Source organism: Eubalaena glacialis, chromosome 1 (genome assembly GCF_028564815.1).
Source record: "Eubalaena glacialis isolate mEubGla1 chromosome 1, mEubGla1.1.hap2.+ XY, whole genome shotgun sequence".
In the NCBI taxonomy this organism is placed as follows: Eukaryota; Metazoa; Chordata; class Mammalia; order Artiodactyla; family Balaenidae; genus Eubalaena; species Eubalaena glacialis.
The window spans coordinates 52781409-52798676 of NC_083716.1; the positions used below are offsets into that span (position 1 = coordinate 52781409).

The 17268-nt window shown below is 51.1% G+C and overlaps 1 protein-coding gene across 3 annotated transcripts; it reads right to left on the minus strand.

Annotated features, from left to right (window-relative positions):
• Nucleotides 1–5824: 5824 nt before the first annotated feature.
• On the minus strand, nt 5825–14893 carry RGR (retinal G protein coupled receptor). 3 transcript variants are annotated; one of them, XM_061196728.1, is made up of 7 exons: nt 14815–14893; nt 12945–13098; nt 11718–11854; nt 9882–10035; nt 8339–8456; nt 6420–6533; nt 5825–5956 (listed from the first exon to the last, which is right to left on the minus strand). In XM_061196728.1, the coding sequence occupies exons 1-7, from the start codon at nt 14891–14893 to the stop codon at nt 5825–5827; spliced, it is 888 nt and encodes a 295-aa protein (XP_061052711.1). The 3 variants fall into 3 exon arrangements, with proteins under 3 accessions (XP_061052711.1, XP_061052721.1, XP_061052730.1); XM_061196738.1 differs by having other exon boundaries at nt 11718–11839; nt 12942–13098; XM_061196747.1 differs by lacking the exon at nt 6420–6533 and having other exon boundaries at nt 11718–11839; nt 12942–13098.
• Between the last annotated feature and the right edge of the window lie 2375 nt (nt 14894–17268).

A 17268-nucleotide genomic window follows, 5' to 3' on the forward strand; every position in this document is an offset into this window, starting at 1 on the left:
GCAGCTGAGCAATATGAAATCCTGTAGGGAGGTGTTCCCAGAGCGCCACCCAGTGGTAGGATGAGTCATGGCATGGAGGTCAGCCGATCTCCACAGCCTGATGACGCACCTTGAAACTTTGGTTTGAAACATCTGGCAAGTGAGGGAGACTGAACGAACACCCTGGTCAGCTGCTGGGAAGGGAGAGCCAGGCAACGGGGACCAGGGATCATAGTGTGATGCCCTGGCCAAACACACTACAGCTTCGGCCGCATTGGCTTCACTTGGGAGCTTGTTAGAAATGCGGAATCTCAGCCCCACCTGAGACTTACTGAATCAGAATGTGCACTTAACAATGATTCGTGTGCACCTGATGGCTTGAGAAGCCCGGCTCTCTACCTCCTGCATCTGAATGGCCAGCACTGATACCCAAAAATCTGGGCTGGGAGTCAGGAGTCATGTTTCCCCACGTACTGTATGGCCTTAAGGAGCATGTTTAACCTCTTTATGCCTTTGTCTCTCCATCAGTTACAAGACCTGACCCTTGTAAGTGATATCATGGTGATAAAACAAAAAGCCTTAGGCTGAAACTCTACTGCTGGGTCCATGATCTTTGGGATTTGGGGAATTAGTAAGAGAAAGATGAGAGCAAGCCATAGGACTAGATGGGGGTGAGTAACAAAGAAATAGACTTCTAGGGCTTCCCTGGTGGCGCAGTGGTTAAGAATCCGCCTGCCAATGCAGAGGACACGGGTTTGAGCCCTGGTCCGGGAAGATCCCACATGCCGCGGAGCAACTAAGCCCGTGTGCCACAACTACTGAGCCTGCACTCTATAGCCTGTGAGCCACAACTACTGACCCCGCACGCCACAACTACTGAAGCCCATACACGTAGAGCCCATGCTCCGCAACAAGAGAAGCCACTGCAGTGAGAAGCCCACGCACACTGCAACGAAGAGTAGCCCCCACTTGCCGCAACTAGAGAAAGCCTGTGCGTAGCAACGAAGACCCAACGCAGCCAAAAATAAATAAATAAATAAAATTTTTAAAAAAAGAAAGAAATAGACTTCTAGAGAGAAATGTGTATGCATATGTGTGTGTGGATATAGATATATAATATATTCATATAAAACAGCAAAGAATAGCCTCAGAGATGACTCAGAGTAAATCTCAGCTAAATCACTCTTCACAGAATGAGTGTCCATAACCCCAACCCCTAATCAATGGTTCTTAATCCTGGCTGCACAATGGAATCATCTGGGAGCTTTTAAAAGCCTCAAGCCCAGCCAGCCCTTCAGACCAATTACATCAGAGTCTCTGTGGGAGGGACCCAGACTTTACAGTCTGTAAAGCTCCGCCGTGCTTTTCAAGCTTTAAGATGCACACAAATGACCTGGGGGTCATTTAAAAAGCATATTTGGATTCGGGAGGTCTGGGGTTGGGGCCTGGGAATCTACATATCTAACAAGCACTCAGGTGCTTCTGGTCCAGGGACCACTTTGAATGGCCAGGCCCCAAGATGATTCAAAGGTGCAGACAAGTTTGAGAATATGTTTTTGAGGATGTTGTGGGGAATTAAACGAGGTTGTAGATGTGACACATGTTGCATATAATTGTCACTCAATCATCATCATTTTCCTGTACGCCCCTTTCTTGAGTGAGTAATAGTAAAAATCAGGGGATAGCAAGGAATAGTCGATAAGGTGGGACTCTAATATTTATTGAACACCCACTAAGCACTATGTGCTTTAAAATATGCCACCCCAATGAGGCCATTTTGGTGGGAGCAGAACAAAATATGAGATAAGAAACTTGCTCAAACTTGGTCACACATTAAACAAAAGACCAATCCTGGATCCATGCCAGGTCTTTCCAATACCCACACCTAAGTGCTTTCCGAGCTGCCACGATGCCTCACACCTAGAGGGCAAAGGACTTGCATGTGTTTTGACAGCTGCGAAAGGAAGGGCAGCTGGTCAGAGCAGGCCTTGCAGGGAGACAGTGGAGGCCATTGTAGCAGCAGCTGCAGGGATGTGTGGTGTCAGGGCCAGGGAACAGCTTAAGAGGGGAGCAGCGAGTTACCTCAACCAAGAGGACAGGAAGATTTAGGGATTGTGATTTTGGCCTTCACCCAGGGCTTTTCCAGGACTCGTTACCTTAGAAACGTTACCATCACCAAAAGCCATTTACTGCACTTCTGCTGAGGCTCGGGCTGCTTCTCTGGGTACAGTCCTTGCAATGCCCTTATGTCCCACATCCCATAGTTTACTGTGTGTTCCCACATGTAACATCAGCATAAGGTGCTCTCACCTCCACTTTCCAGGTGAATAATCCAAGTCAGAAAAATTCAGGGACTGCCCCAACTTCTCATGATTAGACAGAGGCAAAAGCCAGACCAGACCTCCTAACCAAATCCTATGCATGGGAAGACTTTGGAGGTTTACATCTGGCTGAACTTTCAATGACTGTTCTGTAGGCAGAGAAAAGGGGAGCTGTGTAGGGCCCTCTGGGAGTCCTCTGGACAGTGGGCATGCAATTCTGTGCCCTTTAAGGAGAGATGTGGAATCACATCATTATTTGGAGTGGAAAACAACTAGACATCAGGTTTCTGTAGCAAGAGCAGAAAAGAAAGCTTGTCCGGGATCCTGCAGGAATCTATAATTCACCCCAGTAGCCTTGTGAGGAACCTCCAGGCTCTTCAAAAGACACCTCCGGGGGCTTCCCTGGTGGCGCAGTGGTTGAGAATCCGCCTGCCAATGCAGGGGACACGGGTTCGAGCCCTGGTCTGGGAAGGTCCCACATGCCGCGGAGCAACTAGGCCGTGCGCCACAACTACTGAGCCTGCGCGTCTGGAGCTCTGTGCTCTACGACAAGAGAGGCCGCGACAGTGAGAGGCCCGCGCACCGCGATGAAGAGTGGCCCCCACTTGCCACAACTGGAGAAAGCCCTCGCACAGAAACGAAGACCCAACACAGCCAAAATTAAATAAATAAATTAAAAAAAAAAAAAAAAAAAAAAAGGACACCTCCGGGACTGGAGACCCACGTTGAATTAATTTATCATTGAGTTAGCACTGCCACCCTGTGGTAGAAACTAGGCACCGCGTCATCCTTATCTTCCAGGTAAGGACTTCTGCCTAGCACGCTGTTGCTTTTCCCTCCTTTCTTCTCTCTTCATTTAGCTTATATGACAGGACAAATAGTAATGATATTACTGAGATGGGAAAAATAATCCAGGAGACAGTTTTGTTGGAGGGAGAATGAGCCTGTATTTGAACAAATTGAATTAGGAGTGTCTCTAACAGGGAAAACAGCAGAAATCCTTTCAATTTCATGGCAAGGGGAAAGATATAAATAAATTAGGTCTACTACCTTGCTATTGAATGTAGAAAATTTGTAAAATCCTTTTACTTTTAATAGAAAATATAGACGTAGTTTAGGCCATAATTAGTTTGTTTCCTTTTTTTCTAATCAATCAGGCACACAGTCCCTCCTCTTCCCAGGAAAATTGTCCCAGTGGGGATCTCGGGGAGGAGATCAGGGATTGTACATTCCTTTACCTCAGAGACAACTTGCCACTTTATTTGTAACCTTAATTCAAGTCCATTTGTCAATAGGCAGAGTCATCTTTCCCAGAAAGAAGATGGCGGCGGGGGGGGGGAGGGATGGGGGATATTATTCTACTATACTTATACTTCTTTTTATAAGAGCTTAAATAAACTCTGAAATCAATGGACCTTAGAATGTAGGCACTCCTAGGAAACAAATTTTGTGCCTTTTACAATGGGCTTTACACAATCCCGCGGTTCTGCAGAAGTGGCACCTTGATGAGGCTCCCTAAATCCATTCCCTGAGTGAGATGCAGGGGTATGGGTGAGTGGACTTGGGGCTTCTGAACAAACAGCTTCAGGTGGGGCTCTGGTCGCTCCCCACTGGGTGCTGTCAGCCCTTCCCATCTCCTGCCGACCCAGCCCAGGGTGGAGATGCCCCAAGCCCACCTTCCCCTCTCCAGACAGACTTGGGGATACAGAGCTCGAGCTAACGCTGTCCTTGGCCTCATCCGGCCAAACTGCCTTCCTCCCTTCCTCTCTGAGCACCAGCGGGGGCTTGGTCTGTCTGGGGACATGGGTCACTCTTGCTGGGTGTCTTCATCTAACCTTCCAGCCCTTCTCTCTTGGAGTCAGGGGCTCATCTCCCCTCTTCTCAATGTGTTTCCTCATCCCTCCTTAAGGATTTAGTGTTTCTAATGGGGACGTAAAGGGCGGGTCCCCAATAAAGACCATTTAAAGGTCCACGGGCTGTGGAGGCAGAGTCAGCATCTCTGAGCTGCAGCCTCCATCACTTTCCTAGTGACCCACTCCGTCTGTGTGTGAGCCCGGCTCAGGTCCCAGGTTTCCCCACCCCATCCCCACTCCAGGGCTGAAGACAAGGACTCTGCGTGGATGCTGGAGTGAGGCCGAGCGGCATCTTGGCCTCCACAGTGCCTGGCACAGGGCACGGTCTAGGAAACAGTGCTGTGTGAAGGCTGCGTTCCCCTCCCCACCCCACAAGGTTTTGCAAAATGACTGAAACGACCTCTGCTTTGTGCAGACTTCTTGGGAGTTAGATGTTTCTGTGGCCTGATTTTCTGCACCTGCAAAACCAAGAGGCAGGTCCTGGTCTGCAGGGACCCCAGATGCTGTTCTCCTGGCCACCCCACGCCCACCCCCGACTTGGCCCCTCCTCCCCTCAGCTCCACGGGATTGGCTTTCAGACTTGCTGCCTCCGCGGTGCCTGGGGCAGCTGTCCCTCCATCATCAGACCTTCTGAAGAGCCCTCCGTCACCCTCCACCCATCTCCATTTCCCTCTAGGGCCACGGGTCCCACCCAGGCCTGTGCACCTGCTGTGCCTTGTCCCTGAAGCGCTGGCTCTGTGGGAGGAGCAGAGGGACATCCAGGGATGGGGACCCCAGCGTTAGTGTCTCAGACTCAGATGCCCGCGGGCTCCTCATGGAACACACGAGCTGTAACTGATGGGAGAGCATGTGCCCTGGGCAAAGGGCAGAGACACCCCGCGCCTCAAACTGTCACCATGGAGCCTCCTCTGGGGCTGATGGGGCCTCATCTTCAGATGTCTGGAGTTCTAAATAAAGTGTCCTGATTTTTTAAATGTCGGTAGCTAAACAACGTACAGCTAGCTGTCTTGACTGGCGGGTGCTGGCGGCTACTCTCAGTGAGCAATTCGTATGTGCCTGGTAACATTCTGGGCCTTTCTGCACAGTCAAGTCACCATTACTTTCGTCACACCTCACAAGTTGGGAAACAAATGCCCAGAAAGAGTAAGTCACCTGCAAAGATCATGATTTAATAAGTGGTATTTGAACTCTGGCAGCCTGGGTTGAGCTCCCACAAACAAACCTGGGGCTTTCAACCCTTTCTATGCAAGTTTCTGAGTCCTAACAGCTGTTCTAATGAGCAGCAGCTTCTATGTGCGTGGTGAGTACACACTATCATGTTCAAGTCTCACAACAGACCTGAGGTCCACATTAACATCCTTAGGGGTCAGGAAGCTGAGTTCAGAGAGCATGACTTCCCCAAGATCTCTCAGCCTCCGTGGGGACCGCTATGACCAACACTCAGGTCTGTCTGGGTACAAAGTCCCAGCTCCTTCCACGCAGCCTGGTTTCTCTCTGAATCCCCTGTGTCCAGCCTCGGGCCAGGCTCAACAGGGCCATCGGGGATGGTGGGTGAGTGTCTGGAGCTTGGCTCCTGAGGCTGCTGGACAGGACTCCCGGGCAGCCTCCTGCGAGGGGCTCAGTCCAGGGTGGCCAGGGTGGGCCTGGGTCTGAGCAGCGCTCTGGAGAGGCTCACTGCTCTCGGTCCCGCTCTCTTTTCTGCGGTGAGAGGCACTGCCAGATTCCCCTGTGCACCATCTCACTGCCCAGAGCATAGTTGATGGCGTTGACTGTGGGCACAGCCTTGGCAATGAGAGCGGGCACCTGTTGTGACAGAAAAGTCCAGGAGAGAAGTTTCAGAGCCTCTGTTCCTCTCTCTGGTCCAAGCTGGTGACTGCAGTCCCCCATGTTCACCCCGACATCCCCCCAGCCGCCCAGCATCTGTCCTTAGCATGATTCTGCAACCTCTAAGCCTTCTCTGACTATTACATACGTTGGTGGATGATGCATGGAATCACAGTCCTCTGGGCCTCAATCTCAGTCCCTGGTCCCAGAGTGTACGTGTCACCATCTGGCTGGCTGTCCCTGTCATCTCACATGAGGCCTAGGCCATGTCAAGCAGCGGCCCTGCGTGACCAGGGGACAAGCTAATACCCAGTGAGTTATGAGTGTTCAAAGGAAAAGAGAAAGAGAGAGCTTATCTTGGAGGCCATAAAGCCAGAAAGAGAGATGGGGTGAAACAGAGGCCAAAGATGGGGAGAGCTTTGGGTACTGGCGGTGTCTGTACCATTTGCAGCTTGGGGGAGATGGAGGTCACATCCGCAATGGCTGCGTATAGATATAGGAGAGCGTAGGGGCCCCAGCCGAGCAGCAGCGTCCTGGCTGGCAGAACGGTGTTCACCTGGGGAGACATGGGTAAAGGAGGGAGGCATCGACTTGCTCCAGGTGGTCGGCAGCCCCGTGAGGTCCAGGAACCAGGTCGGCACTCGGCAGGGCTGTGGGAAGATGCTGAGCCTGTGGAGGAACCTGGGACCATATGAATCTCTCTTCGGTTTAAGATGCCTGACCCTAGGCCTCCCGTTCAAGCTTACTTGACCTCAGCTGCCTTGTCTGTAAAGTGGCCTGATAATGCCTGACTTCGCTGGAGGCCGGGACTGGGGTGGATAATGAGCTTCCTTCCTGGTCTGTGCTCTGAGAAACCAGGGGCTCTGTGAGTGTGAATGTGTGCGTAAGGGTCCCCAGGCTGAGCTGCCCTCACAACTCAGCCCCAGAACCAGCTGGCCATCAGTAGCTGCAGCCAACTTGCAGGTCAACCAGTCCTGGGTTCAAAGGGGCCGCTTTCCGCCCTGTGAGATAGAATCAAGCAGCAGGCGATGTGGTACCACCTGTGGCCACAGGAGGGCGCACGACTTGCGCTCTAATTTCAGGACGGAACTTGCTAAATTCCAGCTCTCCACATAACACTCAGAGGTTAAAATTCTGACGCTAAAAATCAGTGCCTATTTTCTTATTGACCATGTCGCCTTTTAACAAAGAAGGTGACTTAAGCTCGCAGCCGTGGTCCCTGGGACAACGCGTGGCGACCTCTGCTGATGTTACTGAAACGGATGGTTTAAAGTCAACCCGGAAAAATCCGTGTGACAGCCTTGTCTCCTGGCCGATTGAACCTCCAATAAAATGGGGCGACTTTGAGCACCCAGGCAGGGCTAGGGGAGGGCAGAGCGCGGAGGACAACCGTGGAGGCGGTGATGAGCAGGAAACCACCGGCACAGCCCTCGCCCTCCTTCTGTGACCAGGGGAACCTGGGTCCACAGCTAAAATCGATTTGTACAGTGTTTTTCCAATTTACAGAAAAAAGAAATGTGGCAGATGAAGTTTCTCAACAAAGAGAGTGTTTCTTTTATGCACTACGATTGCCCACTTGAGTGGTGGAGTCCCAGACCTGGGTTTGATCCAACTCTGCTATTACTAATTGCATGGATTTTGAGTTGTTTAGCTAATAACCCCTTTCAGCCTCAAATTTCTAATCTGTGACATAGGGACAGTAAAACCTTCCTTCCTCGGGGAGTGGGTGCAAAAATGAAATGACATAAGGCACATAAAGTAACATTAGTACCTGGGTTTTTTGGTTTGTTTTTGAATTTTTGGTACTTCTTATGACTCATCTGCTAGAGACTGGTCAGTTGATAAAGTTAAAAGAAAATCGTGGCAAGAGAATATTAACACAGAAATTGAGAAATGACCAGGAGGGCTTATTTTGAAGCATTGTTTTTCTTGGACAAATGTGTTTTCAGGTGTGGTTTTATGTTGTGGGTAACAGCCTGTGCCTGTGATTAAATGAAACATCTTGAAGCAATTTAAAAGTAGCATTTAAAATGCATGTAATTTTGTGCCAACCCTCACATTCTTGGGAAGAAGCAAGTGTAACAGCAAGGATGGTGTCCGGTAGGGCACCCTGGCTCTTAGAGTTCTGGGGTCTGGGTAAGTCTGAGCAGTTCTGACCCTTCCTCCCAGGTCTTGGTGATCCCCAGCAATGGGGAAGGTGCGTTTCTGCCCTAACACCCCATGCTCAATGTACGAAAGCTGGATTTCTTTCCTGATTGTTGAAAACACAGAGAACCCCTGATGGCTGTCACATCATTCATGTTCCCTGGTGTCCCTGAGAGGGACAGAGAGATTTCTCCTGCTCTAGGTGTTGATCCTTACCGGAGGACGACCAGTCTTCCCAAGTTTCTGCTCCATGAGCTGATAGGATATGACTGTGATGAAGAGGGGCAGGAAGAAGTTGAAGAAGGCCATGGTGAAGAGGAAGCTGGTGAAGTTTCTGCAGACAGAGGGGATGGAGGAGTCAGGATTGCCTCTCAGAGACGATCAGCTACCCTAGAAAGCCCACCAGACTTTGCTCTAGACAGTCAGGTGCAGGGAACTGCTCCCATCAGATGCGTATTCAGAGTGTGGGTGCTCCCAGGTCCCAGCTGAACTCCCCTCGGGACCAGAGAGCTACTAGGTCCTCCTGGAACCTGCCTTTAGGAGCCAGGGAGCTGGAATGAGGGATAGTCCTCCTTTAACTTGCTGTTGGGCAGGTCAACCCTGAGCAGGCTCAGCCCTGCTCTCTGTATGTGCCCCAAGCATAGAGAACGGGACACTTTAGTTTGGGAAACGTGTTTAGCAAATGGAGATGTCAATGGACCAGGAGGAAGGATCATCCAAGGAGTGTTCCTGGCATAGGGATTTGGAAGGACCCTGTGGATGAGACTGGACATTGTATCACTGAAGAAATCATTGAAGGGACCAGAGGAGAGCCTGGGGTCCCAGGTAGTGGTCATGGGGAGGCAAGAGGGCTGCCCAGAAGCAGGTGGGAGTCACAGGGAGGTAGGCTGCCATTCCATGAAGGGGAGACCATGTCACCTGGGTGCTGTCCACTAAGGAGGGGTGGGAAGGAGGGCTGCCAGAAGGACTGGACACCAGCTGGGGAAATACCTGCAGGGAATGCCCTGAAGGGCATTAGACAAGACCCAGGGTTCTCCAGTGGGTTTGACCAGGGAAGCGGGTCATCAATGCAGGTGCTTTATGAGTAAACATGAATAAACATGTAAAGCAGATGAATGCAATGTGGCTCTAGTGGAAGCAAGAGGGGGGCTGAAGCTCATGTGGTCCCTCCCCAAGGCAGCCCCTAGAGGGAGCTCCGGACTCCCCAGAGCCAGGTCGACCTGGCAGTATACTAGACGTGTGCTCCACAATGGTAGGCTCCATCATGCATTTATTCTTGTCTCTCCAGGGCTTGGCCCAGGGCTTGGTTCACAGCCGATGCTCAGGGAATTCAGAGAACTGAACTGTATGCCAAGGAGGTCCCTTCCAATGCAAAGACCTTAACATTCTTTGACGCTATCGAACCAAGGATATGGCTCCCTGTAGAAGTTGGTAAGTCAGAGCTGGGACATCTGACTGTACTGAAGGTGGCAAAGGGGTCATGGGGCTCAGTGAATGTGATAACCGACACAGGCCAATAGCTCCCCGGATAGGACCCCTTCTGTGGCCCTACTCTGCACCCCAATTTGCATAACATTCCCATCACTTGGCCAGTCTTTGGAATGGGCTTTCCTTAGTGTGTATCATGACTAGGGAGTTGAGATTGTCTGGCAAATGCTGACATGTCCCCGTTTGGATTTTCAGCTGACACTGCTGTCCTACAGACTCAAAGCCAAGACTCCCATGGAAAGGAGCCTCGAAGCCGCTCCCCTCACCTCACCTGTCCCCCCTGGAATAGTCCAGGGTGCAGCATGTCCCCAGCGGCTCATAGTCATAGTGTCCCCAGCCCAGGAGGGGCAGTGCTGCCCAGAAGGCAGAAGACAGCCACACAAAGAAAACCAAGGAGACGGCCGTGTTCCAATCCAGTCGGCTGCCTGCGTGGGACACAGGAGGAGGATGGTTGAGAGGAGGAGATAGCTTGGCAGAGTGAAAAATAATGGACTCTATGGTCTGCAGAATGTCCCTAACTGCTGGCTCTGATGCGTAATAGCGTAGTGCCTCAGGCAATAAGAGTTTCTCTGAGCCTCAGTTTTCTCCTCCACAAAGTGGGAATGATACTCCCTGCTTCAGACGATTGTTATGAAGAATAAAAGAGATAATTTTTATGATAACACCCCCCCTCCCTCTTCCCTGTTTTCGTGCTGCTCCCCTGTGCCCTCCAGCACGGGAAGGGCTTTGATCCAGAGGCCCGTGGGACAGGGATTACTGCTCTATATTAAGGCCGAGAGCCGGTTGCCATCTGAGAAGGTGTGCATTTATGTGTGCACATGTGAGAGTGCATGTGCACGCATGCGTGATGGTCTGAGGGAGCTTTGGGGACAGGGCTGGGGTAGAAGTGGTGGGAGAGGAGCTCCAAGGTCAGATGGGGTGGGAGGGGCTCAGATAGGAGTTAGGATAAGAACAAAGCCTTTTTTTTTTTTTTTGGCCTGGACAGAGGCATGTGACTTTGTGGAGGGCAGGGGGCCATGTGTGTCTGTGGCCAGGGTAGATCTGCGATTCCAAAGGGGAAATGCTCAGGTCTTGAGGTCATGCTAGCTATGGACCCCAGAGTAGCCTCTGTGCCAGGCAAATCCACAGCTCCAGGACTCAGAGCCCAGGAGACAAAGGGAGAGACTCCCTCTGGAGGCATCCAGGCCATGCCCAATCCCAGCTCTGCCCCTATAGCTGTGTGACTCGGGGCAAGCTACTCAACTTCTCTGAGCCTCTGCTTCCCAGTCTGCAAGCTGGGGGGTTTGCTGTGAGTGGTAACTGAGCCACGGCCCCCCAGATACATGTTTATGTATCTCTGTGGTGAGTGTTATTCTAAATGGTCTATGGGTGAACATGTTTTTTACTTTAATGTGTATTAAAATTATAAGAACATTAAAATTGTGATTTCACAGATATTTTTTAGAATGAGACTAAAGCAGGTGTTTAAATTTTTAAAAATGGGTCACTTTTAAGAAAAAAAAATAACGGCAGGTGGTACACTGATATGGATAATTATGAAGATGGAATTTGGCAATACAGCTTGGAAAGTCTAGAGCTAGACTCATTTTCATGAAGCCTTCGCATGACAGAGGCTCCATGGAAGTGTGGGGTGCGAAGGCACATGCCCAGTTTTACACACACACACATACACACACACACACATACACACACACACACACATACACACACACACATACACACACACACACATACACATGCCACCTCTCTGCCTCCCAACTGTGCCTGTCTTCAAGGGCATTTTCTGTATCCAGGATCTCATTTGATTTTCAAAATAAAACTGTGAGGTAGGTTATAAAAATCATCCTGCAGAGAAGGAGACTAAGTTCAGAGAGGACCTCTGACTTGCCTGAGGCTGTAGTGAGGGCACAGGCAGCCTTCCCAGCATGTGCCTCAACACCTCTCCTGCACTATCCCCCCCACCTCCTTTCCTGAGTGCCCACACCCCACGCTCATGGGCACCTACACACACCCACACTTCCCTGAACTGGGAAACACTGAGCAGACCTTCTCCCTGATCACCCTCAGTATGTGGATGTCCCTCCACTGTGGGAACTCGAAGACGTACGGGTGCAGTAGTGGTGATAGCGCCCCCAGGCGATGGCTGCGCTGCTGCAGATGCTGGCCAACGCTGTTGCAAAGCCCTGGAAGCCGTGAGCCTGGCAGCCTTCTGAGCCATAGGGCCAGCGCCTGTGGGAGACACGGGGCACCAGTGACCCCTCCCCCCGTCCCTGTCTTCCTCCCTCACCTGCTCAGCAGCAGCTTGGAAGGCACTTTCAGCTCCTTAGAAAAGGGCTTTAGTATCTGTTTTTCCTATGAGGAAACTGGGGCCTTAGAGATAAAGCAGCTGGGTGAAGGGGTGGAGCCTGATGCCGACTCTTCAGGATCAGGGTCCTTCACAGCACCTCTGTTGGACCGAAGGGTCTCCCTGGTGATCAGATGCCTGCATCACAGGAAATGGAACAACCTGGTTGGGAGGAGAGCTTGTGCCTGAGGCTCAGAGGGGAAAAGGTACTGAGCCAATGTCACACAGCAGATGAAGACAAAGCCAGAGGGTAGATCCCAGGCCTCCCAACTCCCAGCCTCATGGGCCAAGCAAGGTGGAAGCTTCAGTTGTCCCTCCCCAGCCCTGGGAAAGGGTAGGAGGAGAACAAGGCAAGGAATCCTCACTGATTCAGACCCTACAGACTGGTCAGCCCTGAGTGTTCATAGGAGGGCCGGGGGCGGGGGTGGGGCAGGGCTCTAGCTTTCACAGGAATGTTCCATCTGCTTAAGAAAGCAATCCGGTAAACACTTTCTGAGGCCACTTTGGAAGACCCTGATTTGCACATAAGGTCTTAGACACTTGTCAAAATCCTGTTTGCTTTCACAAACACTTATTTCACAAACACTTATTGGCTTCCTAGGTGCCAAGCATTGTTTTATGTTATTTACAAATAATAAGTCAATACTTCCAACAACCATATGAGTTAGGTAATAATATGCAATTTACAGAAGAAGCCAAGAGATAGAAATAATGAAGTCAGGATTCCAACCTAGGCATCCTGGTTGCAGAGCCCATGCTCTTAATCCCCGCAGTCAGCCAGCTCTGATGGTCAGGTCCGAGCAACTCCTGTGTTCCAGAAATCGGCTGGGGTTCTACAGGGATAGTCTGGAATTCGGATTTAACCTAGTTCAGTCTGCCCACCCTCTCCCCTATAGTCTTCTACAGGTAGGCAGAATGTCTCTGGCTTGCTGCCCAGTGCCCAGAGGTCAGGCCCCAGAGCCCAGGGACTGGGGAGGGGGCAGGTACCGGAGGAGGCTGGACGTGGCTGCAATGAGGGCATTCAGGCTAATCCCACTGTCCGACAGCGCCAAGCTCAGCACCAGGAGGTGGCTGGGAGTCCGCAGCTCCGGGTTCTTGCAGAAACAGAGGATGGTCAGGCTATTGAGGCCGAGGCCGGAGAGAGCTGAAAGGAAGGGGAGAGCTGGCACCGGGGCTGGAGAGGCCCTCCTGGGCTCAGAATGAGGGGCCATGGGGTGGATGGGGCCTCAGCAGCCCCCCCCGAAACACTCAGCATCCATCTCAGTGCAGCTCACCATGCCCCTACACAGTGGGCTGGGCCTCAGGTACCGAAAGCCATGAGATGTACACCCTGCCCTCTACCAACGCACAGTCTGATGGGAAGACAGACAAGGAAGAAATCCGATAAAGGGCAGCATGGTTTGTGCCAGAACAATCACAGCCATGGACAGCCACTGAGCACTTATCACGTGCCAGGCAGGGTGTTGAGCACTTTATGTGGATCCTCCCATTGAGTCTTCACCTGGACACCATCCTCCCCACTTACAGCAGAGAGGCCGAGGCTCAGAGATGCTGGCCAGCTTGCCCTAAGTGTGCAGCTAGTAAGTGGCGGAGCTGGGACTGGAAATCAGGTTTTTCAAATTCCAAAATGCCTTCGCCAGGGGCTCTGGAACAACGTCGGGGAGAGCGTTGGATAAGGGGTGGCAACGTAGAACTGGGAGCTTCCCAGGACACCAGGCAGTGAGCTGAGCTTGAAGGGAGTGGTCTCCAGTGGTAGACAGACCTGACCTTGAATTTCGGCTTTATCACTCATTTGCCGCCCCTTATGCTCCCTGAACCTGGGCTTCTCCCGTCTAAAGAGGAATGGGGAAGGATCCTGCGTTCAAACTGTGAGCGTTCACTAGGCGGACAGGGTGTGGAAGAGCATTCTAAAAAGAGGGAACAGCAGGTGCAAAAACATAAAATTGTAAACTTTCAAGGCATGTTTGAGGACCTAGAGGGATGCTAGATTGTAGGGTTCCCAGTGGAGAGGAAAAGGGGCTTCGGCCACCAGACGATGACATCCAGGGTCTCTGGGACCAGCCTAGTGGCTGCAGCTCCCTCTCCACTGTCAGTTCTTGTTGGGTGAGAAAATGTGTTGATTATTTCTCTGGATCTGCTTTGAACAAGGGCTGCATCCCCCATCAACCTAGTCTTGGGCTGGCCCAACTCCAGGGTCTACCGGCCCAGCTCTGGCCTCAATGAGCATCTTAGGGACTCTGGATTGAAGCTGGCACCTCATGGACCCAGGTCACCCCTAGAGCAGAAGAGCTTAGGGCCAAGGGAATGGAGATGGTGCAAGTAATGTGGGGCTGGAGAGGAAGGGAATGAATGAACTGAAAACCCTGGGTGTCTATCTAGGCTAGCACTTTATGCCCTGATCCCATCTAACCTTTACCACCACCCACTTGGCACGTCAGGGCACCGAGGGTCAGAGAGCTCAAGTGTCTTGGTTTCAGTGACACAGACAGCAAGTGGCAGAGCTGTCTGCCTCCAGAGCCTACCAGGGGCCTGATCTTATATGAGATTCTTAGTAGGACTTCCAAGGAGTGGATTCAACTTTCTCCTGGCTGCAGAGACATGAAAAGCCCTGGTTCTTGGTCATGCCCTGGGCAGACGTCCCCTTCTCAAAGTTCCTCCCTCCCTGACCCTTAACCAGCTTCTCTCTCTTGGCTTCCCAGCCTGCGTGCTGCATCCCGCAGGTGCAGCCATCAGAAGACCCCAGGGGTCCGGGCACAGAGGAGTAGGGTTTGGGGACCTCTCCTTGCCAGCTTTGCAGCTGCGGCCTGGGTTCTGGGACCCCGCTGAGTTCCTGCTCCACCCCGGCTCCTGCCTGGCTCACCTTCCACCAGCAGCACCGTTCCCACTGCCAGGACCTCCAGCTCCCCGAAGCCAGTGGGCAGGGTCCCGGACTCTGCCATTCTCTCTGCCTTTCTCCCAGCTGACCCAGCTCTTCTCTGGCTCCCCCAACCCAGGCCCCTCTGTTATAAAGCGCCATTCCACGTGCTGGCACATGCAGGTTATTATGCTACACATTGAGCTCCTTTTTGCTGCCTTCCCTGGCCCCTCCAAATCGTCCTCTTGGCCCGGGCAGAAGGAACCCATTCACCAGTTAGACAGTGCCGCCTTTGTGAAGCCAGCACGGAGTCCTGCCTCATTCATTTCAGCTCCATCGGATTAAGGATGTGGAATCCAAATGGTGTATGGCTGAAAGCTAAATTAGAAGACAGTTGCATAACGAAGGGAGGGATGGGGAGCAGAAGGGGGGATTTGAGCTGCAGCTGAGCCTGAGAACGGGTCAGGAGCCAGGCCCTTCCATGTTTTCAGGTGCTGACAAGCCTAGCACCTGTGTGCATGTGTGTGCACGTATGTGTGTGTGTCCACCTGCTCGTGTGTGTTCTCACAAGCGATGGGGAAAGAATGCTGGTTGGGAAGTCATTTGCTGTCATAGAAAGAGCTCCAACTGGGACTAGACACTGGTTCTGGTTCCGAATTAACCATTAACTAGTTATGTCCCTGGGGCGGGACCACTGGGGTCATCTCAGTTGCCTCTTTTGCAAAGTAAGCATCTTTGTCCCTGGCCTGTGTGAGTCTTGGTCAGAAGAATACATGGTGGATATAGCCTTTGGGGCTGCATTTCCTGTCTCCCATAGAGCACTTAAGCTATGCAAGCATAAGCATCTCCCAAGGCACTGGCTTGAGACAGAGGGGCTTCTGTCTTCTTGTAAGTGGCCCATGACCCACTAAGAGCTGTGCCTTCTATAAATGAGGGCCTGCTACAAGTTACACACTGGCTTATAGTGCCAGTTACATCAAGAAACACTATTCCTGGGAATTCTCTGGGGGTCCAGTGGTTAGGATTCTTTGCTTTCACTGCCAAGGCCTACGTTCAATCCCTGGCCGAGGAACTAAGATCCGACAAGCTGCACAGTGCAGCTAAAAAAAAAAAGAAAGAAAAAACAAAAAAAGAAAAGAAAAGGAAAGGAAAAAAAAAGAAACACTAATCCAGAACAACTTAATTCATTTTCAAGTAAAGAAACCAAGGCTCAGAGTGTTACCATTACTGAACAGGAGCTCATGTGCCCGATGCACCGTGAGGCTAAACAAACAGTAAACATCAGTTTGCAGCAAAAAAAGGTTTATTGCAGGCCATGCAAGGAGAAGGAGTGGCTCGAGCCCAAAAAAACGCAAACTCCCCGAAGGGTTTCAGCAAAGCATTTTTAAAGGCAAGGTGAGGGAGGGGCGTGGTTGGTTGTTGCAGACTTCTTGGTGTCAGATCCTTTGTTCTTGCAGCTGTCCACCTATGTCAGGCCAAGATGTTCTTGTAAACCTTCAACAGGACAAATGTTATTCTCTTTCTGCAACTTTTTATCTCTTTATGAATGGAAAAGTGTTATACTCTTAAAGGTCAGAGCTTTGAGAATGGGCTATTCTGTATATTTCAGGCTACAGGTAACATTCTTAACTCTAAGCCAAAGCAATAGAATAACAAAGTTAAAGAAACAGATCTAATATGGAGTCAGGTTTGTTCTTCCTTATTACACTACCAGTAATACAGCTAATGTTTATTGAGTGCTCGCTAAGGGCTAGGCACTGTGCTAAATGATCTTATGATGATTCTTACCACAACTGCGTAAATTAGATACCATCATCCTTTTCATTTCACACAAAGAAACTGAGGCTCAAAGCAGCAAAGAATTGGCCTGAGGTCATGCAGTGATTCAAGGATGGAGCTGGAACAGAAGCCCAGTTTCCTACTGCCTGGGCTCCTGGTTAAGCAGCTCATTTTATTCTGTAAATGTTCATTTCCCATGCCCTTCCTCTTGCTGGCCCCTACTTTTATCCAAGCCTAACCACCCCTCAGGGCTGAGCTGACTGTCCACGTGTTCCTGGAAGCCTTCCTTGATAACTCAGTTACCACAGAGTGTTCCCTGCCTTTCCTGATTTCCATCTTGCATTACTGTAACCAGCAACATATGTCAGGTTTTTTTGTTCATGCCTGCAAGATCGCAAAAGACTTCAAGGGAGAAGAGAAAGCAGGACAGGACCAGGAACCAAGGATAGAATTTAGGCTGGCAAAAGAGAGCAGGGTTGTTGCATCCCCAACAGAAGGAGGAAAAGCCAGCAGGAAGTCCCTGGTGGTCCAGTGGTTAGGACTATGTGCTTCCACTGCAGGTGGGCACGGGTTCGATCCCTGGTCGGGGAGCTAAGATCCCACATGCCATGCAGCATGGCCAAAAGAAGGAGAAAAAGCCAGAGAGGTGGGAATGGGCAGGGCTGGCTTTCTGGTTTGGGG

Excerpts from the sequence above, each read along its gene's own strand:
- RGR (XM_061196728.1), bottom strand. The coding sequence starts at position 14,893 with ATGGCAGAGTCCGGGACCCTGCCCACTGGCTTCGGGGAGCTGGAGGTC. Across the intron at positions 11,855-12,944 it reads GCAGCCACGTCCAGCCTCCT|CCGTGTCTCCCACAGGCGCT; the intron begins CCGGTACCTGCC and ends GTCACTGGTGCC. Across the intron at positions 10,036-11,717 it reads CTATCACCACTACTGCACCC|GCAGCCGACTGGATTGGAAC; the intron begins GTACGTCTTCGA and ends TGTCCCACGCAG.